Source organism: Sprattus sprattus (genome assembly GCF_963457725.1).
Source record: "Sprattus sprattus genome assembly, chromosome: 15".
NCBI lineage: Eukaryota > Metazoa > Chordata > Actinopteri > Clupeiformes > Clupeidae > Sprattus > Sprattus sprattus.
Genome location: NC_137913.1, coordinates 21,230,852 through 21,258,660, shown reverse-complemented (window position 1 = coordinate 21,258,660; position 27,809 = coordinate 21,230,852). Strand labels below are relative to the sequence as shown.

General features: G+C 41.6%; 3 protein-coding genes across 3 annotated transcripts; all 3 read right to left on the bottom strand.

Moving 5' to 3' along the window:
- Window positions 1-1,024: 1,024 nt before the first annotated feature.
- Window positions 1,025-13,442, bottom strand: pggt1b (protein geranylgeranyltransferase type I, beta subunit; the record flags this gene model as incomplete). Its single annotated transcript, XM_080851985.1, has 9 exons — window positions 1,025-2,225; window positions 3,392-3,500; window positions 5,118-5,302; window positions 6,230-6,275; window positions 7,545-7,677; window positions 8,490-8,641; window positions 9,416-9,480; window positions 10,495-10,613; window positions 13,315-13,442. 9 exons carry the CDS (start codon window positions 13,440-13,442, stop codon window positions 2,077-2,079), a joined length of 1,086 nt encoding a protein of 361 aa, XP_080708111.1. The 3' UTR covers window positions 1,025-2,076.
- Window positions 13,443-13,752: 310 nt separating this feature from the next.
- On the bottom strand, window positions 13,753-19,454 carry LOC308376343 (FYN-binding protein 1-like; the record flags this gene model as incomplete). The annotated part of the gene is made up of 15 exons (XM_080852638.1): window positions 13,753-13,836; window positions 13,970-14,001; window positions 14,329-14,359; window positions 14,459-14,618; window positions 14,950-15,037; window positions 15,888-15,948; window positions 16,101-16,144; window positions 16,404-16,536; window positions 16,629-16,788; window positions 16,880-17,018; window positions 17,263-17,309; window positions 17,786-17,808; window positions 17,958-18,019; window positions 18,371-18,422; window positions 18,680-19,454. 15 exons carry the CDS (start codon window positions 19,452-19,454, stop codon window positions 13,817-13,819), a joined length of 1,827 nt encoding a protein of 608 aa, XP_080708764.1. The 3' UTR covers window positions 13,753-13,816.
- A 4,740-nt stretch (window positions 19,455-24,194) lies between these two features.
- On the bottom strand, window positions 24,195-27,752 carry cUnh5orf34 (chromosome Un C5orf34 homolog; the record flags this gene model as incomplete). The annotated part of the gene is made up of 12 exons (XM_080852862.1): window positions 24,195-24,394; window positions 24,475-24,515; window positions 24,722-24,838; window positions 24,974-25,095; window positions 25,208-25,366; window positions 25,493-25,562; window positions 25,671-25,762; window positions 26,140-26,260; window positions 26,386-26,481; window positions 26,681-27,285; window positions 27,373-27,462; window positions 27,552-27,752. The coding sequence occupies 12 exons, from the start codon at window positions 27,750-27,752 to the stop codon at window positions 24,195-24,197; spliced, it is 1,914 nt and encodes a 637-aa protein (XP_080708988.1).
- Window positions 27,753-27,809: the final 57 nt, after the last annotated feature.

Here is a 27,809-nt window from a genome sequence, read left to right as displayed (position 1 = left end):
GCCAAAGCCCCGCCCTCACTCCCTGGGCGTAAACTCGCGCGTTCATTCGGTGACATCTCGTATCAGCTCGATGCGTTCTTTGTGTGTAGACTACAGTAGAATGAAATAAACTTGTCAAACCATAACCGTTGGCTTCCACAAAAGTGCATAATCCTAATCATTAATGCAAACTAATATGTAATATATTAACATTGCAATATATTAAAATGATGCAATGCAAGATGTTGTTCATGGCTTGCTCCAGATTGATATAATTAATTAGTTTGAAAGAGACCCAGGCCCCTAATGTATGTGGTTTATGCTGGTGAAAAGGCTACCGCGTTACCAATTATTAAATCCTTTATTACTTTTTGTCTCTTCATAAATCTGATTTATACCTACATGCAAGACCTCAATGACCTGTGACATCATCAGTCATACGCTACTGTAGGCCTTCCTACTGAATCACGGCAAACGCAACGGCGTTTTTCAGCTATAAAGGTTATTTCTGGTATTACGTTATCTTCTTGCCTAGGGTAACCAGATGGCAAATCAAAGCGGAATCCAGTTCACCGCTTCCAATCCACATAAACATTAGATTAACACGAATGCAGAAGTGGCCTCATCAAAACAGCTACCCAACACAACAGGGGAATTAGGATCCGTGGAGGGCATCTCGGATTTAAAGACAAACAGCAGTGCCATGAGTAACCACATAAATCACCTTTCCTCAAACATTAACATTTCAGCAGAGTTGCTTTTAGGATACAATTCACTTCAAGCAAATGTTTACACACAGAAACAACACAAAAATTAAGAACCGTATTTATTTCCATTAAATGTGTTCTGCCTCATCAGCAATGCCATAAATTAATTTGTTCTAACATGAAAACAGAAAGTGTTATTTTGTTCATTTTAGATAACATCATTCCTCTGCATAACAAACTGTCAGATTGCCATAAGCACAGAGCACTTCAAAATGAAATTTAACGATTAATATCAACAATGAATATTTCTAAAAGAATAGAAAAAATAAATTCCATTTCACTATATGTATTCTTTTTTGTTCCTCATCAGAGCAAACATTCACAAGTCTTTATTTTTTTTCCAAAGAGAGGAGCCAATTTGCAGCAACACAGGCCACTGCCCAGTTAATGCTGTCCATGGCACATTTCAGCAGAGAGGAACAGGCTTGTGTGTGCTGTATCTTTAACAGGCAGAACTAGAGCTGCATTGCAGCATTAGCCTCTGACAAGAGCGTCTAGAAAGCCCTAAGAAGAATATACATTAACTGGAATTTATAGTTCCTTGCCAGTTATGAGTCATTGGCTGACCACGTATACACCTTATGGTTTAAGTTAAGGTGCTTCAACAGAAAACGGGTGAATTAAAAACCATTTAGAGCATCAGCTTTTAGACTTGTGATTTGTTTTCTCTTTAAAGGAGTACAACAATCATTAGTGTAAAGAGATGACCTTCAGAGGGCTGCTGTAAGCTGCACCTGTCAGTCAAAAAGGTCACAACCCCTTTGACTGAGGCAGGGTGTGAGTTTCCTTCAGCGTCTCTGAATGATAGCACTTGGAACAGGAAAAAAAAAGGCGACACGCTAAGTTCAAGGCAATGAGCAAGTCAGAGAATGACTTCAAAGTAACAAATAAAGAAAAGCAGTATCTGCGGACCTCTCGGGAAATGAGGTGACAAAGGAAGCAAAACTACCTCATTGGCTTAACGATACAACCAAACAAACAAAACGTGAGGCAGAGAGGCCAAACCTTATTCTTGTTAGGACTGTTCCTGGGCCAAGCTTCCACTCTGACAGATCCCACTTAATAATTCATTAGGCTGGACGCCAATCATTTATTCATCACCCCCTCCCCTCTCCCCTCTCCTCTCACCTTCCCTTGCTGTCCCGCCGCCCGGCAACAGCTCCGATACAAATGCTAAGTTAACTCAGGTCAGGGTGAGGACCGAGAGGAATGCACATGGCGTCAGAGGCTGTGATGGTTTTTAAGAGTTTATGTATGTTTGTATGTGTGTGTATGTGTGTGTGTGTGTGTGTGTGTGAGAGAGCGAGAAGGGTTGGCTGGTGGCATGTTGTCATGTGCAGGTCTCTGTCCACGCCCGGTGCAGCTGCTGCAGGTGCTCGAAGGCCCTCTGGCTGATGTTGAGGGCGGGGTGCACTCGGCGCAGACTTTCTTCGCCAATCAGGGACAGGCCGCAGATCCCAAAATAGGCGTGAAGGGGGTCTGGAACAGACATCAGTGACAGAGGATTGGGGCAGAGGAGGGAGCGAAATAAAGATAGAGAGAGATGAGAGCGTGACAAAAGGAGAGAGAGAGAAAGAAAGAAAAAAGGGGAGAAAGAGTGGGAGATAGCCAGAGATAGAGAGAAATGGAAAAAATGGAGGATGAATAAAAGTGAAGCAAGGGAAAAAAAGAGAGATGGCAGACACAGGAGACAAGAGAGGGAGAAAGTAGGTCAGTGACGTGATGCGATACAGCATCTGCTACTGATAGGCAAACACTTCTCAAAGTCAAGGAGGCTTCTCAAAGTCAAGGAGGACAAGTCAGAATGCTTTGATTACGCCCGGACACACTGCCAGACACTCATTGCTCTTTTCACTGGATTCAGCCTGTACACCGAGCACATGTATGTTTGGGTTATAAGGTCAGATTCTACACAGTAATTGGCTGTACACAGAGCACATGCATGTTTGGGTTATAAGGTCAGATTCCTGTTTAAGCAAATACCATAATACATGCCCATGTACATTTTGCACAATGTATGGTAGTGTATAGTACACTAATGTCAAATGTCCTCAGATCAGAGGGGAAATACACATAATAAGACATGGAATATGTGCGAGACAGTGCACCGTCTGTTTAAGGATACATGAATAATGTATGGTGACCCCTTTTAACCACCCCTCCCCCACCTCCCATGGGAAGCCTGTAAAAGCTTTCAAAATGAGTATGTGTACTAAATTGAATTATAATGAAAACACAATGGGGTTGACACGACATAATGGGATTCCACAAAACCTTTTTAATATGAGGTTAATCAATGTGAATGACGTGGTCTCCTCCATCTGAATGAATGAGTGCTGTGCCCTTGTAAGATTACAGGACAATTGCAAGTGGCATTTCAAACCGTAAAGAGACGACGTCCACAAAGCGTTTAGTTTTTCATATTTCCGTTGCACAAAACCATTCTTAACAGAAAACGTACAAAAGCATCCAGTCACACAATGGGGATTCTCACACAGTGACCTAAACCCCAAAGACAAACACCTTCAGAAATTATATAGGCTAAGCAACAGGTCGGAGTATCTCATTCCACTATGGTTTCAGCTAACAAAGGCCAAAGCCAACACTTACGGAGCCTCTGTGTGGAAAGGTAGGTATAATCTTACCTGGGTGGCTGTCTGGCCATTTAGCAAACCCCCCCACCAATCGGTCCTGGGTGGACAGGATATAGTTCCGGTTCTTTTCAAAGTTGGTGTACTTGAATACGTCTAGAAGCTGAGAGGGGGACAGGGATAATTGAAACGAGGTCAGGCCAACACAAGATGTGAAAAAACAAACACAACAATCCCCCCACCCCCATTTTCATTTAATTAAGCACACACTTTTCACACGAACAAAAGCACGCCATTGTGACTGGAATTAAGGCAATCTGTGCATGCAATATATGTATATGCACTAATCACAGATACTGTAAGAAATCAACACCAACAGCTCTGGACAAAAGCAAGTACTGATGGTAACAAAATAAAAGATAATAGAGATGGTCTTATACAATTTACACTGCTTAAATGTCTCGAATTTGACAAATTATTTGCAGTGATGCAAAAACCACAAAGCACTGCCTTAAACTCGCCAGGTCCACATACACGATTGAGCGTTTTTCAGATCCAAATGAACACTCGCATGCCAAGCGCCTTTAAATGAAACAATTTGAGACCTTTGGACTTTTGGGGTTAATTATATTGAAGGTCCCCAATGTCATTGACTGAAACATCTTTTACTGCAAGTAGTGGCAGGAGACTCGTAAATCCTTCTCGATAGGGTAAGAGCTGCTTCAAAAGCTTTGAACTATATAATTACAAATGAAGGACTCCGCTACTGATATTTTTTATCACCAAAGTAACAATTATGGAGAAAGCTCTGCAGTCGTGTCAATGTAACCTCAATTTCAAACTCATCCTGTTTCGAGAGCGATGCTCTTCCCTTCTTTTAATAACAAGCTTGCATGACAGAGGATTACCCTCAGTTCACTTAAAACACACACACACACACACACACACACACACACAATGCCTTCACAGCTTTGTCCTTACTTCTCTCCCTGTGGCGATTCTTCATTATAGTCTTTATTACACGTTTCTGAGTGCCAAATCGCAGTGCGAGAACTGACCTCTGTGTATGTGCGTGTGTGCTGTGGTCTTACACTGCCAAGTCTGTTTGCTGAGGAAGCCTATTTCCTGTCCTTGCTACACAGCACAGCAAAGTCCTGCAGCTATGCCTCTCTCCCTCACTCCTCCACAAAAACCCTCTGTATCACAGGCCCACCTCCAGCTGCAGCTCTTTTTAGGTAGCGGTAAAGGGAAAAAAAGGGTGCCTCAGTTCTCTTCAATGCATGGTTCTGTTCGAAAAGTGTTTATTTAAAAAACAGCACTGACGTCTTGGACTGGCATACCCTGTATTTTACTCATTTCCATACTGAACCAGGAAAGCATGCATGTGGAAGGCTGTGTGTTTGTCTTGAGGGTAGGGGTTGGGGATTTACCTGAACAAACTACTACGGGCTGTCCAACTTGAACGGCATGAAGCTTAGAGGTATATTTGTATTGCCTTTTAAAAATGCCCTTTTTCATAAAGCCTTGTTGCTTTGAACTTCCCCCTTTTTTAGTCTACATACCATAACACAGCTTGTGGGTTTAAAAAAAAAAAATGAATCCATCTAAATCAACCAAAGCAAGCCGTAGTGGTCGTGAGGCCTCACCAAATGACTCGCTTTGGCACTTCCTTGTTTTCTTTTCCCGTCACTAAATCAGTCCCTCTGTATGTCTGCGTCAGTCAAGCTTTACTGTTGGTTAATGTTTTTTTTTTTTATGTCTTATCTTTTTTTTAACGTACCTCCAACGTGGCGCCCACCCAGAAAGAATAGCACGTGTCGACGGGTTTGTTGGGGCGACCGTGGAAGCCGTTCTGCTGCCTCATGATGCACCAGCGGCGTATCCGGTCCAGCTCGCGCTGGCTGAACATCTCCTCCAGCTTCCCCATCAGACACAGCGCCGCCACCGCACAGAACGTGGAGCCGCCTGAGCGGGAGTCAGAGGTCGGGACAGAGAAAAAAAAGAGAGTGACGGCGTGAAAGAGGAGGAACAGGGGGGAGACGGGTATATGGGAGAGAGACCGATGGAGAACGCGTGTTGGGAAGAGAGCAAGAACAGCACAGAGGGATACAGACACAGAGAGGAAGGGAGGGGTCAGAGAAGGAAAACAAGTAAAGCAGGGAGCAATACAGACATGTGGTGGAGAGAGTGAGAAAGGGAGATGAAGAGAGAGAAAAAAAAAAAGAAGCGAGATAGACAGAGAGTGTAAGGTTAAGTCTGAGTATGCAGTAGCATTTATCCCTACGCGTCCATGCACGCACTGCAGGGTGTGTGTCAGGGACCATCCATCAAAAGTGTTCTTCCTGATCATTCTTTCAGCCAGCCACAGCCTAGCATTTAAACTGCCTACTCATCCACAGAGGTTGAGTGGGGTCCAACTGAAGCAGAACATGAGGGATGGCTTCAATCACTCAGCAACGATTCTTTCCTTCGCTCAAATTTTCTTCTTAACGACTAAGCATCTCTTCAGTCAATTTTATTTATTCAGCTTTTTTTAGAAGCCTTAATTCACAGTAGGAGCACAAGGTGTAATTTCACGGCTCTACTTGTCGTGCCATACATACATTAAAGCTTCCAACTTTATTCCCTGCAGCCCTTTGGGGGTGTAGGAGCAATTATGCCAAGGAAATGGCACGCATTAAAATTACAGTGTTTAAATGATAATTGACCAAAGAACACCTGTTTTTTGAGGACTAATTGCACAAAAGAAGTTTAATACAATGTGCATTCAAACGCATCCTGAACTCCTTTAAGCCTGGGTTGACGGAAGTAAAATCATTAGTGACCATAAGGGTTTGAGGATTGGTCACTCCAACGCGTCACAGTTCAGTCAACATGGCCAGCCTGACTCACCATGAGACTCCAGTCCAGCTCCCTGCCCAATGCCGTTGTCATAGGACTGAGGAAGCAAAACACACACACACACACACACACGGGTCAGTGACTTTTCCACACAATTCTAAACACCGCTCACTGATTGGTGACTTCTCTGTGGTATTTTGATTGGCAGCATATGCCTCTTGAGGACAGATGGGTGTCTGCCGTAGATTAAAGCTGAAACTGCTCAATTAATAATCTCATACGGAGGCACCAGCTGACTTCATCTGGGCTTTTTGTCTTTACACCCCCACCACATCCCACCCAGAGATAAACACACATACTAAAACAGTAAACGATGCCCATTCGGAGCCCACTTTATTTTAATGGCAGTTCATGCTGAGCGTTTTTTGCGGTGGACAGATGGAACACCTACAAGATCGAACGCTTCCGCAGAGCTACGGACGCTAGCGTAAATCCTCGAATCATAACCACAACTAACGTTGCACTTCGGAGTGTAACATAACGAAACTGACACAGACAGACAGCACCAAAGACAAACCAAAGCCTTCAAATGCATCCTATGGAGAGGCTTCTGGTAAACATCCCTTCATAAGCATCACGCTTCACATCTTTGGGGTTAATAGACGCACCATAATTGAATCACTAAGAGGATTACAACCCAGTGGGGACCTTCCTTTGGGATCATAACATCTATTTATAGGGCTCAGCGTTGCCGTTAGTTCAGGGGGCCAACGTGAACGCTGCGCACTTGCTCTCTGGCCTCCACACGTCATGGTAGAGGCAACCATGTCTCACACACACACACACACACACACACAGCACTTGTCGGTGTAATCCACTGCAATCACCAGACAGGAATACGGCCGCCTGGTGTGTGTGGGTGGATTATATAATCTTTTGTGGGATTAGGGCGATGTGGGTGGTGGAACGCATCCCAAGCAGGACAAAGCGGCCAGCCGTCTGCTCTCTTGACTCGACTCAGTCAACGGGCCATTCTGTCCTCTAGTGCCCTGCCTCAGTTTAAACGCGAAAAAGATAAACGTTACGACAACTGATTGTCTTGCAATTACATATAGATTAAAATAAGGAAACATGATAGGGACTCACTCCCTGTCAAACTTCCCCTACATGTTTGTCTCCAAGCTGACTGCCTATCCGAGTGAAAATAAGCGCATCTATTTTAGTTCCCTGCCGATGCCGGCGACTCATCCGCATGAGAATTAAAAGGGGCCGTGACTGTAGTAAACCCTGAAGGCGCTGGACTGCTCACGTGCAACACTGTGGCTCATGCTGCATTGGAGGGGTTAAACGCTTCCTCAGGACTCACCATGCTTTTTTTGATGTAGGCTATGGCTTTTTTGATGTCCATCCCCGACCAGTCGTTGAGCATGTGGCAAATGCAGGCTGCGCAGTAGATGAACCGCATGTCGTTTTCACTTCCCTCTGGGACGGCATAGAAACTGAAAGCAAGACCGTACCCGGAGTTGTGAATTCCCCTCTCAAGAACCGAGCACTGGAACACATCTTTCCATGAGGGTTTGATATGACATAGAGCGTCTGTTCTTGGAAATGAAAGGTTCACTGTCCCAGTGTTCCCTTGATTGCACCAAAACAAAATGACCTCATGAGCCAAAATCTGTTCCCAGGACTCCTATTTTCCACTAGTTTGATAAATGGTCCTCAGTCATTTTGTGTTACATTGTGAGCTAGTGCTTCAAGCCACAAAGCATGTTTTAGCCATCTATTTAGTCACAGGCAAGCAAGTTACATGGGGCTTAAGCATGGGAAAAAGGGAACTACTGGCCATTGTTGAAATGTGCTAAAGGCTAAGTTACAGAAGTGCAAAGGTCATGGCTTTGACTCCACGAGAGCCCAGTTACTAATAAATGTGCGATGTACACTTCATTGACACAGTCGGCAAGCATGAGTAATAGTTTTGCCACCAGTATATCCATATACATTTCTAAAGACACTCTGAAAATAAAATAAAAATTATGAAAAGTAACCTTTTTTGTGACTGATTTATGAAAAGAGGCCTGAAAGAGGCAAGTCATTAGAAAACAGTTTTTAACAAACCGTGTTTATCCACCTCTTTACCTACACCACTGATTCTACATGTACGTGTGTACGTGTGTGTGTGTGTGTGTGTGTGTGTGTGCATATAGATCAATTAGATAAGCAAAAACCCATAGTCTGCCACCTGGAATTAAAACACTGGAATAAAGCTAACAGAGGTCATAAAGACACCTCACCTTCTGAACATGGCCCTTACCTCCCGTCCTTCAGCTGCAGGGCCCTCAACCCAGTCATGCAGGCCTGCTTGTTCACTCGACTCAGGTCGTCCCCTAGAATAACCAGGCTGGCCAAGCCTGTGTATGTCATGGCCACATGCGCACTATCATACGGGTGGGGTGATCCAGGGCCCTAGGACAGGCAGACAGAGAGAATAGTTGTAGTAGTAGTTGATATGCATTTCAATTAACAAATGCTTCACGGCCACTTGATCTGGCAGAAGGTGAAAGGTGCATATTGTAGGTATGTGCACCCAGGGAATGTACCCTGCCGAACGGTACGGAGGGCCATGCCCTACAAAGGATCGTCCATGTAAAAACTGTCCTTTCCTCATACAAAGTTCACCACAGCTCATAGCCAAGATAGTTTGGCAATGACCACTTTCAATTCACAGAAAACAACATTTACAAAAAGTGCAAACTAGTGTTACGAGTCTTACACTCACAGTCCTAGTTTCGCTCATATTCAGAATCGGGGATAAGTCGAAGATTCCCTGAATTTGTGTGTTCTCGTGTGTAACATTATGTTCTTATGATATTGGTGTGACTGTCCTATATAACCTTTCCTAGTGTTCTTAGAGATAAGAATTTAATGTTTCTGGGACTGTATGTGTGTGTTTGAGTTCAGCGTGTCTCTCCCTGAAGCCTGGTGATTCTCCTGACTGTGTGACCTATGCAAGATGGGCCCAGTCCCAACCTCTTCTGTCAGACCAAGAATAATTCAACTGAAACTAATCAGAGAAGCTGGTGAAGCCATGCGGATCATTGTAAATAAAAATTGCCTGACTGAGTCTCCATTTATCTGTGGTACAAAATGACCATCCCCACAAACCCTGGGAAACTGTGATAGTGATGGTAAGAGTGGCAGGACAAGCATCAGCATGACCTTTCATTAGAGTGACTTTACCTTTGTCTGATATGGAACTCCTATGTGTGAGGATCCGCGAAAGCCACAGCGTGGAAGATTGGATTCTGGTGAGGATGACAACACAGACAGATCAGTGTAGTGCTAATGTTGGTGTACCAAAAAAAAAACAGGGACTGCCACCTTGTGGTCATAGTTAGATTTGCAAGAGGTAAGAACCTGAAAATGAGGACATTGCTAGGGTAGAATGAATCACAATGCCTTTCTTGTCAGCTTATGTGTGAATGAACACACATTTTACATTCACTCAGTCCTTACTGTGAGAGACAAATAGATGTATTATGGATACATTTGTGACACCACGTTTCATGGGCACAGTTCAAAGTGTAAATGAGCTCCCTCGAGAGCAATAAAGTTGAAGCCAGGTAAGAGGGTGTCTTTCAAAAGGCAATTAGTGTACCAGGGAATACTGGAGGGACATGGGAGGGACAAGCCGCAAGGCTGCCAGTGATTTCCTATACTTTTACATAACAAAGAGCTCAATGACTATTTCACAGGGCAATACTAATTGGGTCATGACCTTGGGAAGTCTTTCATCTTGAAATGACAAGCAAGGACCAACAGTGGAAACAGTAGAAGAAGAATGGTAAGCCAGAAATGAACGAGTAAATGGAGAGAATATTTTTGGTATGTTTGTAAATGTGACGTCTGAAATGAACATTTAGTTTGAAGGTGAACTAATATTTTTGCATTATATTTAATATATATATATATATATATATATTTTTTTTACATTTAAAACAATGCTGCACACCCCTCCAGACCAACCACTACACAGCAGATCATAACATATTCCACTCATCCTGTCACTTTCATGTCCTAAGGCTACGAATAACAATGGACTGTTTCGAGTGCCTTTAGCTCAGCAGCTGAGTAGACGGGTGACAGTAATCAATCAATCCATCAATCAATTGAAAAGCACAAACCATTTATCGCCACTTAAACATACGGTAGCCCATGTATCATCTTATATATAACTTCATACACATAAAACTACACATGCACAATAAATAACAGCTATGTCCTCTCAATTCATTGACCAGAGCACTATGACTACTCACGGTCCTCAGTGGGAAGAACTTGCAGAGAATAGATCCACTCGATCAAGCTCGGCTTGTCAATCACATCCATGGCGTCTAGGACATCCAGACCAGACAGTGCAAAGAAGACTATTGTCAACCTAGACGTGGAGGAAAACATTTCAGAAATAAGACTGCAGCATCAACTACAGATATGAGCTTCATGAGCCTTACTTTGAGGAAAAGAGCCAGTCAAAGGCAACTTCAATCGCAAATCAGATTGCATTTCTGCCCAGAGACCAGGATTGCTGCCTTGTGTGAATCTAAGTTCCAATTCTGGAGATGGTTTGAGCATGTTTCACTGCTATGCTAACTGGATCCTGGCCAGAAAACGACACTTAAATAATAAAATTAGATTGTCGGCTTTTGTCTGTTGAGTCCATCACACCCAACAAACTGATAATTACTCTTGGCAAGAGTAATTATCAGTTTGTATTGGGAGCTGGGCAGCCTGACAATTATTCCCCTCCAGTAATATCACCGAATGTGAAAAATCAAAGATGTTGTACAGAGAAATCTTCCCAAGGAATGCAAGCTTGCATCAATTTTGTGATCTGAGATTATGAACATCTTTCAATGTGAAAATGGACACACCATTGGGAGATATTCATTTCACTAATGTATTGCCATAGAACTGGTGGTCTGTGTCTCTGACTGTATTCACAACAATTCATTGGCTGCGCATAATGACAAAGCAGTTTAGAGTTGGAAAACCCCAGCTTATGTTCTGAAGGGCAAAAACACCTAGCGTATGTACCCAGACATCTAATTTCAGCTCATTAGCTTTCCCAACTTCCCATGCCAATTAGGAAATCCAGATGGTTAACACAGAACAGCCAACGAAGGATGCCTTTCGCTTTTCCGTGCCTGAGTGTTTCTCATCTGAAGGTGTGCAGTGTGGCGTGGCGTGTTTACACCGCTCCCTGCTGGCTGAGCAGCTTCTACTGTCTTCCTCTCGTCAGACCAGATTCAGTGTTCGGGATCTGACTGGCCACGCAGGCTTTTCTGCATGACTTCCCCATGTTCATTATGGATGAGTGCACACAGTGAGCATGGGCCTGCTGTGTGCCATCGTCGTGATATTAGGTCAAGCAGTGCAACAACTGACGCCGGACATCACAGGATCCTGAATCAGCTCCCTCTAGCTTGTTTGTCCCAGGCAGCTATTTCAAGGCTGTCATTATTTCCACAGGAGGGGGCGCGGACTGCATTGCAGAGGCACCCATGCTTCAGACGTTAAGAGTCTGTGATGGGAGTTGCAAGACCTCCACACACAGGCTGAGAGCAGCAGTTACGTAGATGCAGTAATTTTCCTAGCTGGCAGTGAGCCAGCCCTTTTGATTGCCAACAGGCACACATAACAGGATACTGTTTTAGCTGAAACACAACACTCAAGCACACAAGCCTGCCATAGAACCAAATAGAAAAATACCAATACCCATTAAAAGTGCTATTAGGAATGGAGTTGAATTGAGATATCAAATTAAGGTCTAAGGAACCCACTGGGTCTAGGGTATCTACAATCATTTCCTTGTGGATGCCCCCATCTGTCAGCAAGATTTTGGTTGTAGGGTTAGGAAATTGACCTGAAGTCATAATCTCAATCATTTTCACACATTTACCTCAAAAGCTAAAAATGTATCAAACTTTGGTCCTTGGTATCCTGAATTAAAATCAGATACAAAATAAGATACAAGTTTGCTTAATTGCTGTCAATGAAAAATCTTGAATAAAGATGTGCTTACTTCGCATGTTACAAATAACTTTAGGACATATACCCTAAAATACTGTAAATATTGACTGTGGAAGTTATTAGTATCATGTCCGCGGAAATTATTTGGAGCAATAAACAGCAATGACGGCATGTAAAGTTAAGTCGTCAACACTTGTGTTTGCATTCATGTTATGGCTGGTACACGGTATTGACATCGCCGAAACATGGACAATAGAAAAACGGATCCTAGATATAATCGGTTTTGGTACATTTTCGGTATTTGCCCAGCTGTGATATTTAGCTATGCTTAAACCGCTGAGAAGTGCAGATCTAAACAGTACCGTCTCTAAACACTACTGTTTGTTTATGCATGTCATCATGAATTATACAGCGATGGGTGTCTGATGGCCTACTACAGCTAACGTTACTGCATGTTAATAAGAGAAGCCACATTACGTGAAATGTTTCATATCTTCCTCAAGCATGTTCAGAATTGTACAATAAGCTAATAAGGCAGAGGCATATTTATGAGTTGCCTTTGCGATAAAAATCAGCTTGCTAAGATTTCTTTGGAAGGCTGAAGATATTCACAGGTTATGCTAGATAGCATGTCACGTAGATACCCAAGTAGTTTGGTTTCATAAAGTGTCAGTGTCTCAGATATAAATCCTCACACCATATTTGCAATCACATGACAGACTTAAGGGGTTACTTTAAGCTCTTATTGCAAATGGGTTGTTATTCCAAACATTTAGTTAAGATAAGTGACTTAACTTGTGCCAATATTCTTGCTGACTTCTCATGAGGCTGTCACCATGCCGCAACTTGGCTAGCTAACCAGTAACAGTCACTAAATGTGATCTGACAACCTCCACCCAAAAGACTACCTAATGTATACTGAACAATATAAAATACCAGTCCTGATAAGTTTTCTTCCTATCAGCAGGATAACATTGCAGTTACAATCACTTAGCTATATCATAGCTAACAAATTAATGAATGGTTAGCTAGCCATCTAGCTAGCATTGGCTACCTAGGAAGCCGTGTATTTGTGTCAAGCTAACTTGCAATAGATAATAGTTTACTACCTGCTTGTTTCCAAAGACGAATATCTCTCCGGTAAAACTTGAAGGCATCTTTGAAAAAATCGTATGTGTCTATCCCTTAAAAAGTCTACTTGTTCGAAATCATCAAACGAACTCTCTTTTTCCGCCATCTTTACATTTGAAACTACTTCCTGTAACTCTTAACACGACTCTCATCTCCAAAGGTTCACACTGCCATCTACTGGAGAAATACGCGAAAAACTCTCACCTCCCACACAGTCGCAACACAACCGTCACACCCAATGCACCCAAACATAAATACAGCTAGTCTATGAACAATCAGACATACAATCAGCTTTTTGATCAATGTTTTTATTCCACTCATTTCAAACACACCTAATCCGATATCATATTTTACAACAAGCAAAGAGTTACACATTCCTAGGGGAATACATTAACTTTTATATTCCACATTCAATTGCACAAACAGTCCAGACGTTCAACCCTTAGACATTATTTCAGGCAGCACAAGGAAGGTTTTTGTTCAGTTGTCATAAATACAATCTGTAACAAATGAGAATGAGAAAATTGAAACTATTAAGGCCTCATCAGGTATAGAAGTAAATGAAAGTGAATATGCATTGTTAAAAGTTTGTACACACAATGCACAAGCTTTTCTGTGTTACTTAAAACTTACCCTCTCCGACATCATCATAAATATCAGTTTCCCTATGAAAAAATTAAGTAAATAGATATATGAATCCGTTACCAAAATGCTATTAGTACACCAGTTAATCATGTATGGATTGTCTGACAGTAGGACTAACTTGACCAAAGAGAAAAGGTATATGTCAAGAAACGTCCCACTTCCCACTGAGTCATTCAACAGTGAGCTATTTCTTAGCAATATGAAAAACTTTGTGAAAATTACTACTGTCATGTCTTGAACTTGTTCTTAACAGTACACCTGTTCAGCATGTGATAACCTTATAATTTTATCTGAAATGTTCACAGTAACTTATCTTTTACTAAATTATTAAAAGACATTCTACTTACTGTTGGATGTTAAGAAGACAAACATAACCAACTGTAAAGGAAGGTCGTGTTAAAAAAAAACAAAAAAAACAATAACATTTGTTTGCAACAATTAATGAAACAAATAGTTTATAAAACTGTGCGTGCTTACATCTTCCATCCTTGTTCCTTCCAATTAGTTTGCCATCTTGAGGTTTTACAATAACATCAATAACGTCTCCAGGCTTAAGGGGTAGATCTTTACTTCCCCATTTAGAGGTCAAAGCTGCAGCCGCCACTACTTGGTACAATACATTGATATCCCCATCATGCTGTGAATAAAATAAACACAACAAAGTAGAATTAATTCAGAAAGTTCCTTCCTGGAGAGACAGATAGAAAAAGAGAGAGAGTGAAAAAGACAGACAAACAGACAGACAGACAGACAGACAGACAGACAGACAGACAGACAGACAGACAGACAGACAGACAGACAGACAGACAGACAGACAGACAGACAGATAAACAAATCACAAGGACACAGACAAATAGCGAAAGAGGAACAGCCTTTGAACACCTTTGTATTAAAGCGTCTGCTTAACTCTTAAACATACAAAAAAAAAAGTTCAAAATAGATTGACGATGGCTGATTGACTAAAATACCTTGAACTTCTTCCTGAACTCTTTCTCTTCTTTTTCAAGCTTCTTCTTCTTCTTTCCATCCATTTCCTCTGCTTTTGCAGTTGGATGGCTGAGGTGACAGGGAATACAGTCTTTTTAATCATTTATAAACGGGCAGAGCATGAATAAATCTGCATTACTTCTAAAAAAAAAACTGTTCAAATGCACTGACAGATGATTGAAGATTCACATAGAACATAAAGAAGCACAATTCCGGGTAATGTAATGTAAACCTACGAACTACTTATGGTGCAGACTTCTTTGTCTACCTGTCTACACACCTAACAAGTTCTTTAAAGAAGTTGTTTTAGCAGTAAATTCATATAATCATGGTGGGATTAGCCATTCTGGTGTCATACTTTTGTTGTTTTGTTGGAAGTTGGTTGGCAAATCAACACACTGATCAAATATTTCATTTCATGATCCAACAAACATCAGTTGAAGTTTGTTGACCAGTTGTGCCATGTTATCCACGGGACCCATGCGCCAAATTTGCTGTGGGGCCCACATGCCATTGAGACTGTGGGTTCACACACTATTTTGACCATGGGACCCATGCACCAATCCCACTGCGTGGCAGATGTGCCTATTTGGCTGCAAGGCCTGCGCACCAATCCCGCCATGAGGCCCACGCATCATTTCTTCTGCAGAGCCAGCGCACATAAGATTTGCACATATCGTTTTGCTGCTAGAATCATATCACATAAGTGTTCCTCACTGAAACCTTAACTATACCACAACATTTGATTATTTTTGTAGGCTACTCTGAGAGGTCTTGATGTAGTTATTTTCATGTTATTTTAATTATGAGCCATTTTACAAGCTTAAGTAAATTAATTGAGCATTAAACAAAATGGTCATAAGCCTTAAGTTGCGTTACCAGGAACATTATTAGCAGCCTAAAAATGAATGAGACTCACTCAGATAGTGGTGGAAGAGGTGGCGGGAAGGTCTGAGAATCCACATCATCATAAACCTCTTCTACAAACACAAGCAAGGGTCATATAAGGCAAAGAGAAGTGAATCAGTAACTGCACATGTTAAAAGGATGGGAATTAGATCATATGAAAAACCTTGGTAAAGGAAATCAAAATCACGTCTTTCAGACTGTAGGAAATGAACTGCAACAGTACCATTCATTCCCTGTGGAACTCCGAAAGCAGGTGGATGAGGGAAACTGGGAGGGTGAATGCAAAAAGGGGAGCAGTCAGAACATTAATTTGAAAAACGTGGATCGAGTTTATGTTTCACGTCCAGTGTTCTATATAGGTCTATGGCTGTTAATAAGGGCTGATGTTTATGCTTTACACAACAGCTGCATTTGATGTGTGGAGAAATTAAATGGTGTATTTGCAGCAAATGCAGGACCAAACTAATATAGACTATTTTTGTATAGCATTCATTACATTGTACTAAGGGACGCACTGTGCACTAACCCGAAATTCATGTTGCCACCATCCGATACGCCCACATCATCATACACTTCACCTGCTTCATTCAGTACCAGACAAGACGTTGTCGTAAGTGTGCTGTAGTCCACCTTAAGGGTTGCTATCTTGACAAACCCATCTGCAAAAAGGCGAAAGAGGAAATAAAAACTTCCTTTAGTTCAGATAAAGTGAGAAGAGGAAGAAAGTGGTCCTCCCAAAGCAGCTACCCACAGAGGCCTTCACTGTTCCTTCCAAGCCAGAGGCCTTCAGGGTTGTTTGTGATGCGAACAATCTCTATGGTTTCGCCCTGAGTTAGTGGAAGCTCGTTCTTGCCACCTTTGCAGTCCAGTCGAGCCTTCACCTCTTGCAGTACCTCTACTGCTCCTGAAAGCTGGGAAGAGGGACAGAGCTCTTTTTAGTATTCCCTTGTTCATATTGAATGAACACTACAGGGGTGAGATATTCTTTACAAATGGCCTTACTTTAAATTTTTTCCTGGCCTCACGCTCTTTTTTCTCGCGCGCTTCCTTCTTCTGCTGGTCGAGACTTTTCTTCTCTTTATCACATTTCTTCTTGTCTTCCTTAGCCGCTTCTCCTGTGTCTGTCTGTTCATTCTCAGCCCTGTTTGGAGCACAAGAAGACTGATAACACTTTGAGTCCCATCCATTTAGCACTGACACCACGTGATCTGTGCAGCCTCTTGTTTTTATCAACAGCACAAGAGAAATACTACCTTCACAGGATAAAACATTCCAGGATGTCTAAATTACATCGATCCAAGCTCACATTAACATTTAACTTGAATGTGGTAGTGGCAAAAAAGCAGCAAAGTGTCATGGTACCCTGAAAACACTAACACTCTCACCATCTCTCCTCCAGATCCTCATACATGTCTTCATCCTCATTTGCTTGCTAGAAAGAAAAATAAATCAAAAGAGTGTTCTTGGTGCCCTTGTTCACTTCTACGTCACTAACACATTCTGTCTAAAACAGTCGGAAGGGAAGCGGTTTTGGCCAGGCCACAAAAAGCATCTTCTCACTTCCTTTCCAGCCTCGTCTCTTTCACAACATCCTGTATTAGTATGGCCTTTAATACAGCACTGACACAAAAGCTACAGAACAGACATCTTGGCCATTCCCATCTTTCTTATGTACATCTTTCTTATGCTGTTGCAGGCCTCGCAGTGGAGGTTCTGGCTTGTATGGCACCCTGGGTGATCGCGCCCCTAGCCCCCACCCTTATTTCACACAAATTGTGTGAAGATCCCCGCCCCCATCGCACTATTCTGCACTAAGCTGGTGGTGTGAAGACTGGTTTTATGACCATGCCCAGTTCCGCATCTGAGGACTCGATAAAATTGCTAGGAGATTTTGCAAGAAATACCTACTTCAGGCTCTTGACTGGTACTTCCTGAAATATTTAAAAGAAGAAAACCTGAAGTTAGAGTTACCCTTTGAAGGCTTATATGAATATCATGTAGTTTAATATCTCAGGTTTAAATCATTTCAAGCGGTTAGATAAGACTTTGAGTGGTTGACTGATACAAATTATTGTCTGACCAAAGAGAACTCGAGGTGAAGGATTCGTAACAGCGAAGGGTTCCTCTTGCTCAGCAGTGTCCCTGAATATGAAAAAGACAAGGAATAACGGCATCTGTATATAGACAGACAATACATTTCAGTTTTATGAAGTGTTTTTTATTTTCATATAGACATAGACATTTTGTGACTGCACTCTGTGACAAAAAATTCTGTCATCATAAAAGGAAGCTTTTTGAAAGAGATAACTTCCTTTAATGATGACAGACATTTTTGGTTCCCTGCACCAAGAAATGTATCTAATTGTAACTGTTCTGCCCAACTCACAATGAGTGCTGAATGGGAATGGCATATAGGGAGACGTGATATTAAGGAAATGTCCCCCAAGCTTACAGTTTCATAAATGTGTAAAAATGGCCCACTGGTGTACTTACAATGTGTCTGACTCAATGGGGATCAAATAAATGGATTCAGGAGGAGAAAGATCTGCAGTTGAAGGGGGACCAATCACTCAACAAAAAAAACGGAAGCAAAAATATTCATCTTATGACTTACTGCAAGCACTGTTCAGTCCAAATTAAGAGGTTGCACTTAAGTAGGACAAGTCATTATATTATACTATACATTTTGCTTGTTAACTAAAAAACTATTAGAGAGCTAAGAAGTGATCTATTTTAGTACAAAGTGAATGTCTGTATACATAAATAGGCTACTGTTTAGAACTCTGACATCAAGGAACTTACCATTTCTGAATGTTGATGTTGATGTAAATCCATCAAGGTTGACATGTGCTGGCCGTTTGGGTTTACTAGGGCATTTCCCCAGAGCAAATATATTAGGCAATGGCTTTGTTTTAGGCGCAGAGTCTTCAGTGGTTTTCTCCTTAGAGATAGGGCCATCAGCATCGTTAGACTTTTGTTTAACAAGGTTAGGTTTCAAATTTGGAAGTGTAGGAGGCATGGAATTGGATGGAGGTTTAAGAGGCATGGAATTGGATAGAGGTTTAGGAGGCATGGAATTGGATGGAAGCTTAGAAGGCATTTTGATGTCTTTTGGATCTTCTGCACTGAAGTCTGCACTCTTATTTTCTCTGGGGGATGACCTCTGTTTACTCAGGAAATTTGGCGGTTTGTCGGAAGACAATTTTCTTTCAACTCTGACCTTCTGGATGTTCTCCTGAACAAGTTTGGAGTGCAGTGCTGACAAGGGTTTTGGTTTTAGTCCTGATAGTCCACTGGACCTCTCAAAAGTGCTGTCATTGGTAGCGGTGGTGCTGCCTGTGTTAAGTGAGGGCTTGGTGGGGTTCAACTGCGGTTTGGATATAGCGACAGGTTTTAGAGGCGGGGGTTTAGGGAAAGTGGTCTTCTCACTGTTGTTTAAATTCTCCAATTTGCTCCCTAGTTTGAGCACCCCTGAGCTGGTGTTGCGGGTAACGGGTTTCTTCAGAGCGTCAGACCAAGGATTCTGATTGCTGGGCTTCGCGCCACTAGTTGGCAAGCTTTTCATAGGGACGCTCATCTTGGCCTGGGGCTTCAAGGGTGTTCGGTGTGCAGGCACAGTCTGAGGCGCAGCCGCTGGGTTGAAGTTTTTTAAGAGATCCTTTACCTTCCCCCCGGACTCCTGTGGGAAGAACAGTAATTTACACAGACTGCATGATTTGCTAAGCAGTTTCATACAGAATAGGTCAAAAGTATTTACTGTTACCACTTTCTGAAAAGACCTATCAATTAAGATATATATATATATATATATATATATATATATATATATATATATATATATATATATATATATATATACAGTACTGTGCAAAAGTTTTAGGCAGGTGTGAAAAAATGCTGTAAACTAAGAATGCTTTCAAAAATGGAAGTGTTAACAGTTTATTTTCATCAATTCTTCATAAATTAACAAAATGCAGTGAAGGAGCAGAAGAAAATTCTAAATTAAATCAATATTTGGTGTGACCACCCTTTGCCTTCAAAATAGCATCAATTCTTCCAGATACACTTGCGCACAGTTTTTGAAGGAACTCGGCTGGTAAATTGTTCCAAACATCTTGGAGAACTAACCACAGATCTTCTGTGGATGTAGGCTTCCTAAAATTCTTCTGTCTCTTCATGTAAACCCAGACAGACTCAATGATGTAGAGATCAGGGCTCTGTGGGGGTCATACCATCACTTGCAAGACTTTCTGTTCTTCTTTAAGCTGAAGATAGTTGTTAATGACATTTGCTGTATGTTTGGGGTTATGTTCCTGCTGCAGAATACATTTGGTGCCAATCATACGCCTCCCTGATGGTATTGCATGATGGATTAGTATCTGCCTGTATTTCTCAGCATTGAGGACACCATTCATCCTGACCAAATCTCCAACTCCACTTGCAGAAATGCAGCCCCAAACTGGAAAGGAACCTCTACCATGCTTCACTGTTGCCTGCAGACTCTCATTATTGTACCTCTCTCCAGCCCTTCGGCGAACAAACTGCCTTCTTCTACAGCCAAATATTTCTAAATTTGACTCATCAGTCCAGAGCACCTTCTGCCATGTTTCTGCACCCGTTTCTATGTTTTCGTGCTTAGTTCAGTGACTTGGCCTTGTTTCCTAGTCGGGGTAGAGCTTTTTGGTTGCAACTCTTCCATGAAGACCACTTCTGGCCAGACTTCCCCAGACAGTAAATGTCTGTACCTGGGTACCACTGGTTTCTGCCAGTTCTGAGCTGATGCCACTGCTTGAAATCTTCCGATTTCGAAGGTAAATAAGCTTGATGTGTTTTTCATCAGCTGCATTAAGTTTCCTTGGCTGACCACTGCGTCTACAATCCTCAACATCTTCTTCAAAAGAGCTTGAACTGCACATTAATGAAACCCCTGTCTGCTTTGAAATCTTTGTCTGGGAGAGACCCTGCTGATGCAGTATAACTACGTTGTGTCTTGTTGCTGTGCTCAGTCTTACCATGTAAATGGATAAAAAATAAACATTTATTGTTTACATTTTTCAAAGCATTCTTAGTTCATAGCATTTTTTCACACCTGCCTAAAACTTTTGCACAGTACTGTATATATATATATATATACATATACATATATACACACATATAAAAAAAATTAAGTATTTGTACCTTCTGGCATCTCTGATATCACTTTTCATTAAAAATTGCAGAATCTGAGGCTTCTGAGGTTAGGTCTTACCTACTTACAATGTATTGTTCAAATTGTATATGTTTATGTTGACTATGAGTGCATTTATTAAATCACATAGTATGTTCACAGAACCTAGTATGATAAGCTGTACTAGTTCATGTTTGTGGTGTCAGTTACCGATCGACCCCTCCTATGACTCATACTGTAACAACAAACAACAATTTAACCCATTACGAAGTCACCAAAATAAAATCAACTAAATAATTATTTCATTACAATGTTCAGACTCACCTACCTTGCGGCTCGGCTGCCTTTACGAACGCTATAACAACCTCTTCTGAGCTATTTCAAGGGACTTCTCACACTAGGCTGTGCACAGAAGCACAGGAAGCAGCCTACATCTACTGATAATATCTGCGTAGTGTAGAGGTTGTGTATAGTGTGAAGAGCTGATGACCCAATACCGTGACACCAGTAAACCGATTCAATTGGAGCATCCAAATAATTGAGCATGACATTAAAATGAACAGATTACAGAAACACTAATTACAGAATTCACCCAAGCTCTCAACTCATACACAGATGATAATCTGTAGCAATCCTAGAATGCAATAAGGTATGAGACATTTCTTAGGACACACACTGTAAACACCCGTTTTATTATCTCATCTGCAAATAAATGCAAATATGGTGAAATCTATAAGTTCCAAATGAATACACAAGTACACAAAAAAGTGTACTGACATGTATTTCATTCTACACAATGGCACCTCTACAGGCAGGACAGGTCATTACATAAATTATGCTCTTTCTACAAACCAAATGTATTTTGAATTCCTAAACGTTCGCTTTTTATTCATCAAACCATAGGCACCTTAAATACAGCTGCGGAAAAAATTAAGAGACCACTTCAAAATTATCAGTTTCTCTGGTTTTACTATTTATTGGTATGAGTTAAAGTAAAATGAACATTTAAGTTTTATTCTACAAACTACTGACAACATTTCTACCAAATTTCAAATACAATATTGTCATTTAGAGCATTTATTTGCAGAAAAATGACAATTGGTCAAAATAGCAAAAAAGATGCAGTGTCTTCAGATCTCGAATAATGCAAAGAAAACAAGTTCATATTCATTTTAAAACTACACAATACTAATGCTTTAACTTAGGAAGAGTTCAGAAATAAATATTTGGTGGAATAACCTTGATTTAAAATCTCAACTTTCATGTGTTTTGGCATGCTCTCCACCAGTCTTTCACATTGCCGTTGGGTTACTTTATGCTACTCCTGGCGCAAAAATTCAAGCAGCTTGGCTTCTTTTCATGGCTTTTGACCATCCATCTTCCTCTTGATTGCATTTCAGAGGTTTTTAATGGGATTCAGGTCTGAGAATTGGGCTGGCCATGACAGGGTCCTGATCTGGTGGTTCTTAATCCACACCTTCACTGGCCTGGCTGTGTCGAATGGAGCATTGCCCTGCTGGAAGTTGGGGAACATTGTCAGAGCAAAAGGAAGCAAGTTTTTCTTCCAGGACAACGTTGTACTTTGCCTGGCTGAGGTTTGTAAAAGACCATAAGGATTGAACCAAAGCGGACTGGAGGTCCTCTTCTTAGTTCATATTCTCTGAGTCCAATTTTCAGCTTTGCCCAACACATGGTGGTCTGATGTTTAGACGGAGACCTGGAGAGGCCTACAAGCCACAGTGTCTTCCACCTACTGTGAAATTTGGTGGAGGATCGGTGATGCTCTGGGGGTGCTTCAGCAAGGCTGGAATCGGGCATTTGTCTTTGTGAAGGACGCATGAATCAAGCGAGGTACGAAGTTTTCCTGGAAGAAACCTTGCTTCCTTTTGCTTTGACAATGTTCCCCAACTCTTAGGAGTCTTTTTTCCAGCAGACAATGCTCCATTCCACACAGCCAGGTCAGTGAAGGTGTGGATGAAGGACTACCAGATCAGGACCTTGTCATGGCTAGCCCAATCTCCAGACCTGAATCCCATTTAAAAGCGGTGGAATGTGATCGAGAGGAAGATGGAAGGTCATAAACCATCAAACAAAGCCAAGCTGCTTACATTTTTGTGCCAGGAGTAGCATAAAGTCACCCAACGGCAATGTAAAAGACTGGTGGAGAGCATGCCAAGACACATGAAAGCCGTGATTGTGAATCAAGGTTATTCCACCAAACCAAATATTGATTTCTGAACTCTTCCTAAGTTTGAATTGAAATTTGGTAGAAATGTTGTCAGTAGTTTATAGAATGAAACAAAAATGTAAATTTTACTCAAACACATACTAATAAATAGTAAAACCAGAAAGACTGATAATTTTGAAGTGGTCTCTTACTTTTTTCCGCGGCTGTATATACTGTATATGGTCACAAAATATGATCTTAGTTGTTATAAAGAGGAATTGCAGTGAAATCAGAAAAGTGGAATTGCAATTACACAGGAATAACAGAACATTCATCCTAATGCAACGTACAAATGGGGAGGGGCCCGTCTCCCAAATCAACTCAGTGCACTGTGCTGGTTTTACCTGGTTTAGCCTAGTCTTTTATTGTTTTAATGTAGAAAACATTTTAAAAACACAGCAAACGTATATGTTCAATGTTGTATGTGATGGAAGAGTGTTTCTTTACTCATAACAATCCAAATAACTAACACCATCCTAATCCATATACCATGCTTAATGTACCACCAGCAGTAACCTTTCAATTATCCAACAAACTTACCTGGCGCTCTATTTAAGAAACTTTAACAAAGTGCACTCACCATGATGTAGTCAACAACAATATGAACACAGGATAAGTTTGAAAATAGCCAGTGTAAGTGGTTTAGTCACTCTCTTCCTCTTTTCATCTTCCTCTGGGGGGAAGGTTGTGTTACAAACGAACCGCAAAAATGGCAAACGGGTAAGATAAGCCATTCTGTTCTATCCCAGGACCACAGTCTAATCACAAATGACAAACAACTGACATTCTTCATCCTTCACCTTTTTCTTCAGCGCTAAGACACTTGGTGTCCAAGGACAGTACAGCCCAGTCAACACTACAGCCATGTTCATCTCTTCTTCAGACAATAGCCACTAGCGGTCCATTATTAAATACCCCCTTGTTCACGCTGGACTACTGCTGGCATACTCTTTGCGTGAAAGTAGAGTCTCAATGTCCTTTATGGCTTTGGAGGTATTCTGTAGGGCCTCTGAGATGCTGGTCTCGCTGACAGTGTAGGTGGTGCCACTAGCGGTCCTGGAATCCTCACAGGGCACTGAAGAGCTTCTGTGAGTTCTGATGAGGTGGGTGTTCTCCAGCAGAACTGATGTCCATTTGTTAAGGAATGGTAATCACTGACTAATTATTAATTATGTAACTCCATCAATACACATTTAAGGATACAGTTTAATCTTTTGATCTTTTCCAGTTCTGCTACCACGGATCTGAAATGAGATAGAACCGAAAGACATCAGCAGAGGTCCAACACAACAGAGGAGTTTGGCTCTGAATTGCTCCAACCTCGTGCAATTAATTCAGCAGACTGACAAAGTAAAATAAAGTATCAGGGGTAGAGCTAAATTAAAAATGTCAGCTACAGAGGTAATAATACAAGTATTAAATAACATGTTGTGGCCTTAAAGACAGTTACCTGCTTTGTGTTGTTTTGTTACTCTCCACCTGGACAGATTTTGGGGAACAAGCCTGACCCAAGCTGGGATTTGTCTGTTGAACCCAACAACACCATTCAGCTGAAACTGACAAATATCTGGTAACAGACAAGAGAATACAGTATATGAATGCATACTCGAAAATGTGAAGTAACTGCAACAATAACAACTGATTGTAAAACCATCAAAGAAGAAAACCAAAAGAAAGATGAATAAATTATGGAAATATCTACTTGTGATACAGCCCTGGGGTCTCTGCTTGTAACAAGAGTTGTTGCCCATTTGGTAAAGTCAGCTGACACCAGCTACAAGGCTGCTGTTCTTCGGAGTACATCTGGTGAGCCAAACCAAGTTTCTGTAACAGGTTAAATTAAATGTGTCATAGAAACATTCCACTTTACACTTTACATTATATTTAAATATCCATACATGAACAGGCAAAGTGAGGGATTGTGCACACCGTCTACCTCTACTGGTGTGTTATTGCCAATGTTCCACATTGTGTACACTTTGACTCCATCCAGAAAAATTATTTCAGCACTTCCATCAGATAAAGCCAGAAAATGACCCCAGTCTGGCATGTGTGCTTCCTCGACAAGCTTCAGGGGTTCTGGCATGCTTACTTCCTGTATAGTTGGAATTGTGAGAGATGCCCATGTTAAATAAGAACATGGCATTTTGGAGAAATGTCAAGTCATCACACAAACAAAGTGTCATTTTGCAGTTGTGACCCTCCATACAGAAGGGCTTACCTTCTTCCAACAGCAGTTCATATAGGCAAGTTTCAGAGAGTCCTTGGCTTGGTTGTAACAATCCAAAACCCTATAAAAACAGACCAGATATGTGCTTTTAAATCACACAATGCTATAGTCACTGTCATATGTAAAACTTGTGACAACACAAATATTTCACATGTTGTCACAGACCCACCTGCTAGCACGGGTCACCACTGAAGGTACAGAGTATTTCTGGCCTGGGATGTCTGGTGGAAGGTTACTCAAATAGTAGGTGCTCTCCATTGTCTGTTAACATATGGTAATTCTTATCAGTATCAACACACCAATCATTGTGCTGTAGAATTTGTGGATGTTGGAGGTGCCGAAAAAGGTCTAATCCATGCCTAGTAAAGTGGCCTAAGGGTGAGATCATGGTGTGTTGTTCCAGAAAAATTGTGTAAAGTGGCCTACGGGTGAGATCATTGTGTGTTGTTCCAGAAAAATTGTGGCAACCAAAAAAAGTTTAAAATCAGTGATAAACATAGTGACATGGGGCAGTAAATGGTGGAGAAATTTGGGGTCATCACATCTCTTCACTGTTTATTTCATGCAAAGTATAATTCCAGTCTAATTTAACTTGAGGCTCACAGCTGACAAATAAGGAAACAAAGCTTAAGACCTACATCACCAGGTCCACATCCTGCTTTGTGATGGGTGTAGTAATTCGCCAACGCCCCATTGGATCTTATGACTGACCCGTCTCCTGGAGAAATCTCTATGATGGGAACTGTGCCGCCAATAATTCTGTTTGGCAAACATAAAAAGACAAAAGCATGAAAGGCACAATTGCCATACAACGCAATTACACCGAAATATCCCTACTACTCTTTGTTATCATAGTTGAGGAATGAACAGAAATGACACTGTACCGATAAGTAACCCCTTGACACCACAGGACTTTCACTAGTTCTGTTGTCATTGCTTCATGTGACTCTTCATTGAACATTGAGGTTCCAGTGTTCCATCTGCACACAGATCCACAGACACACAGACAAACCGTTTGTTACCAGTTCCACTTTAAAGTAGGTGCTGAAGATTGGGGTTCTGATCTGACATGAGATTTTGGCTCTTTCAGAACACTTGAGTGTTAGTATAAACAGAAAAGGAACTGCAATAATATCAACAATCTGCGAACTAGAGATAGGCTACTGTAAAAGGTTTGACCTGTGCATGTGAGGAGAGGGGCATCTAAGAGGCAGAGACTCAGGAAGGACAGACTTCACCCGAAGAGTACTATCAGTCTTTGGGGACTGGCAAGTCTGGCTTTTGGATGCCTCATGTGTCTTTATGCCTTCATTTTCACTGGATGTCCCCCTCTGTATTTCCCAGTGACTTATTGCTAAAGACAGAGGATGATGCCAGTTTGGTGGATAACTGGCACAAGAGTGGTGTTGAACAACAGTTGTGAAAAGATAAGTGTCCCCAGCGCTTGGTTTAACTGATGCCTTCTGTTGGCTAGATTCACAACTTTCACAGTCTTTCACGGCTTTGGTCGTTTCTGATGTGGATTGGTGTACAGACGATTCCCCACTGAAGACAGGATGAGTTTTGCTCTGAGAAATAGCAGGCTCTTCTATTAGCTGGGCCAGATGCTTCGGAGTCTCTCTCTGGCTGACCCTGCAGCAGAATTCCACAAAAAACTCTTCCCCAGATGAAGAGAGAATCAGCCTCATGTTGCCGTCAGATGAACTCAGGATGGTTTCCCCACCTGGTCCGGTTTCAGGAGAGCATTCCGCTGGCCAGTCAATACAGAGATTTGCAAGGAACCACTAGAAAGAATAAACAATGAGCTCGGCCTCTACTTCAAGTGACCTTACAAATCTCCAGTAAGCAGAATATCCTATAAACTTGAATACCTTTCGCTGGTCACTGGGAATGAGTTCCTCTGGTAAATATGGATGCGTGCCATACTTGTTCCTGAACTTCAATGCATCCACCAATAACGCCTGAAAACATTTTAACATCTTAGTATTCACTTTAAGTACATGGGTAAATAGAATCATCATCTTCAATCAATTCCGTTCACAGCTCTCACCTTGTATTCACTGATAGCGAATCGAGTTCTCTGGCGCACTCTCTCGCCAGCCTGTAAAGGGTGTGCGCATGGGGGCAGAGCTTTCTCTAATAAAAATTCGGAACCACAAGGGGATACATACAAACGGGACCCATTGGTAAAATGCACATCCACCGACTCGCTTTCATACATAACCATTAACCTTACGGCTGTCATATCCATACGTGGTAGTTACTCGCAAGCTTACGTTACCTTGGCAGCGTTACGTTACCTTAGTAG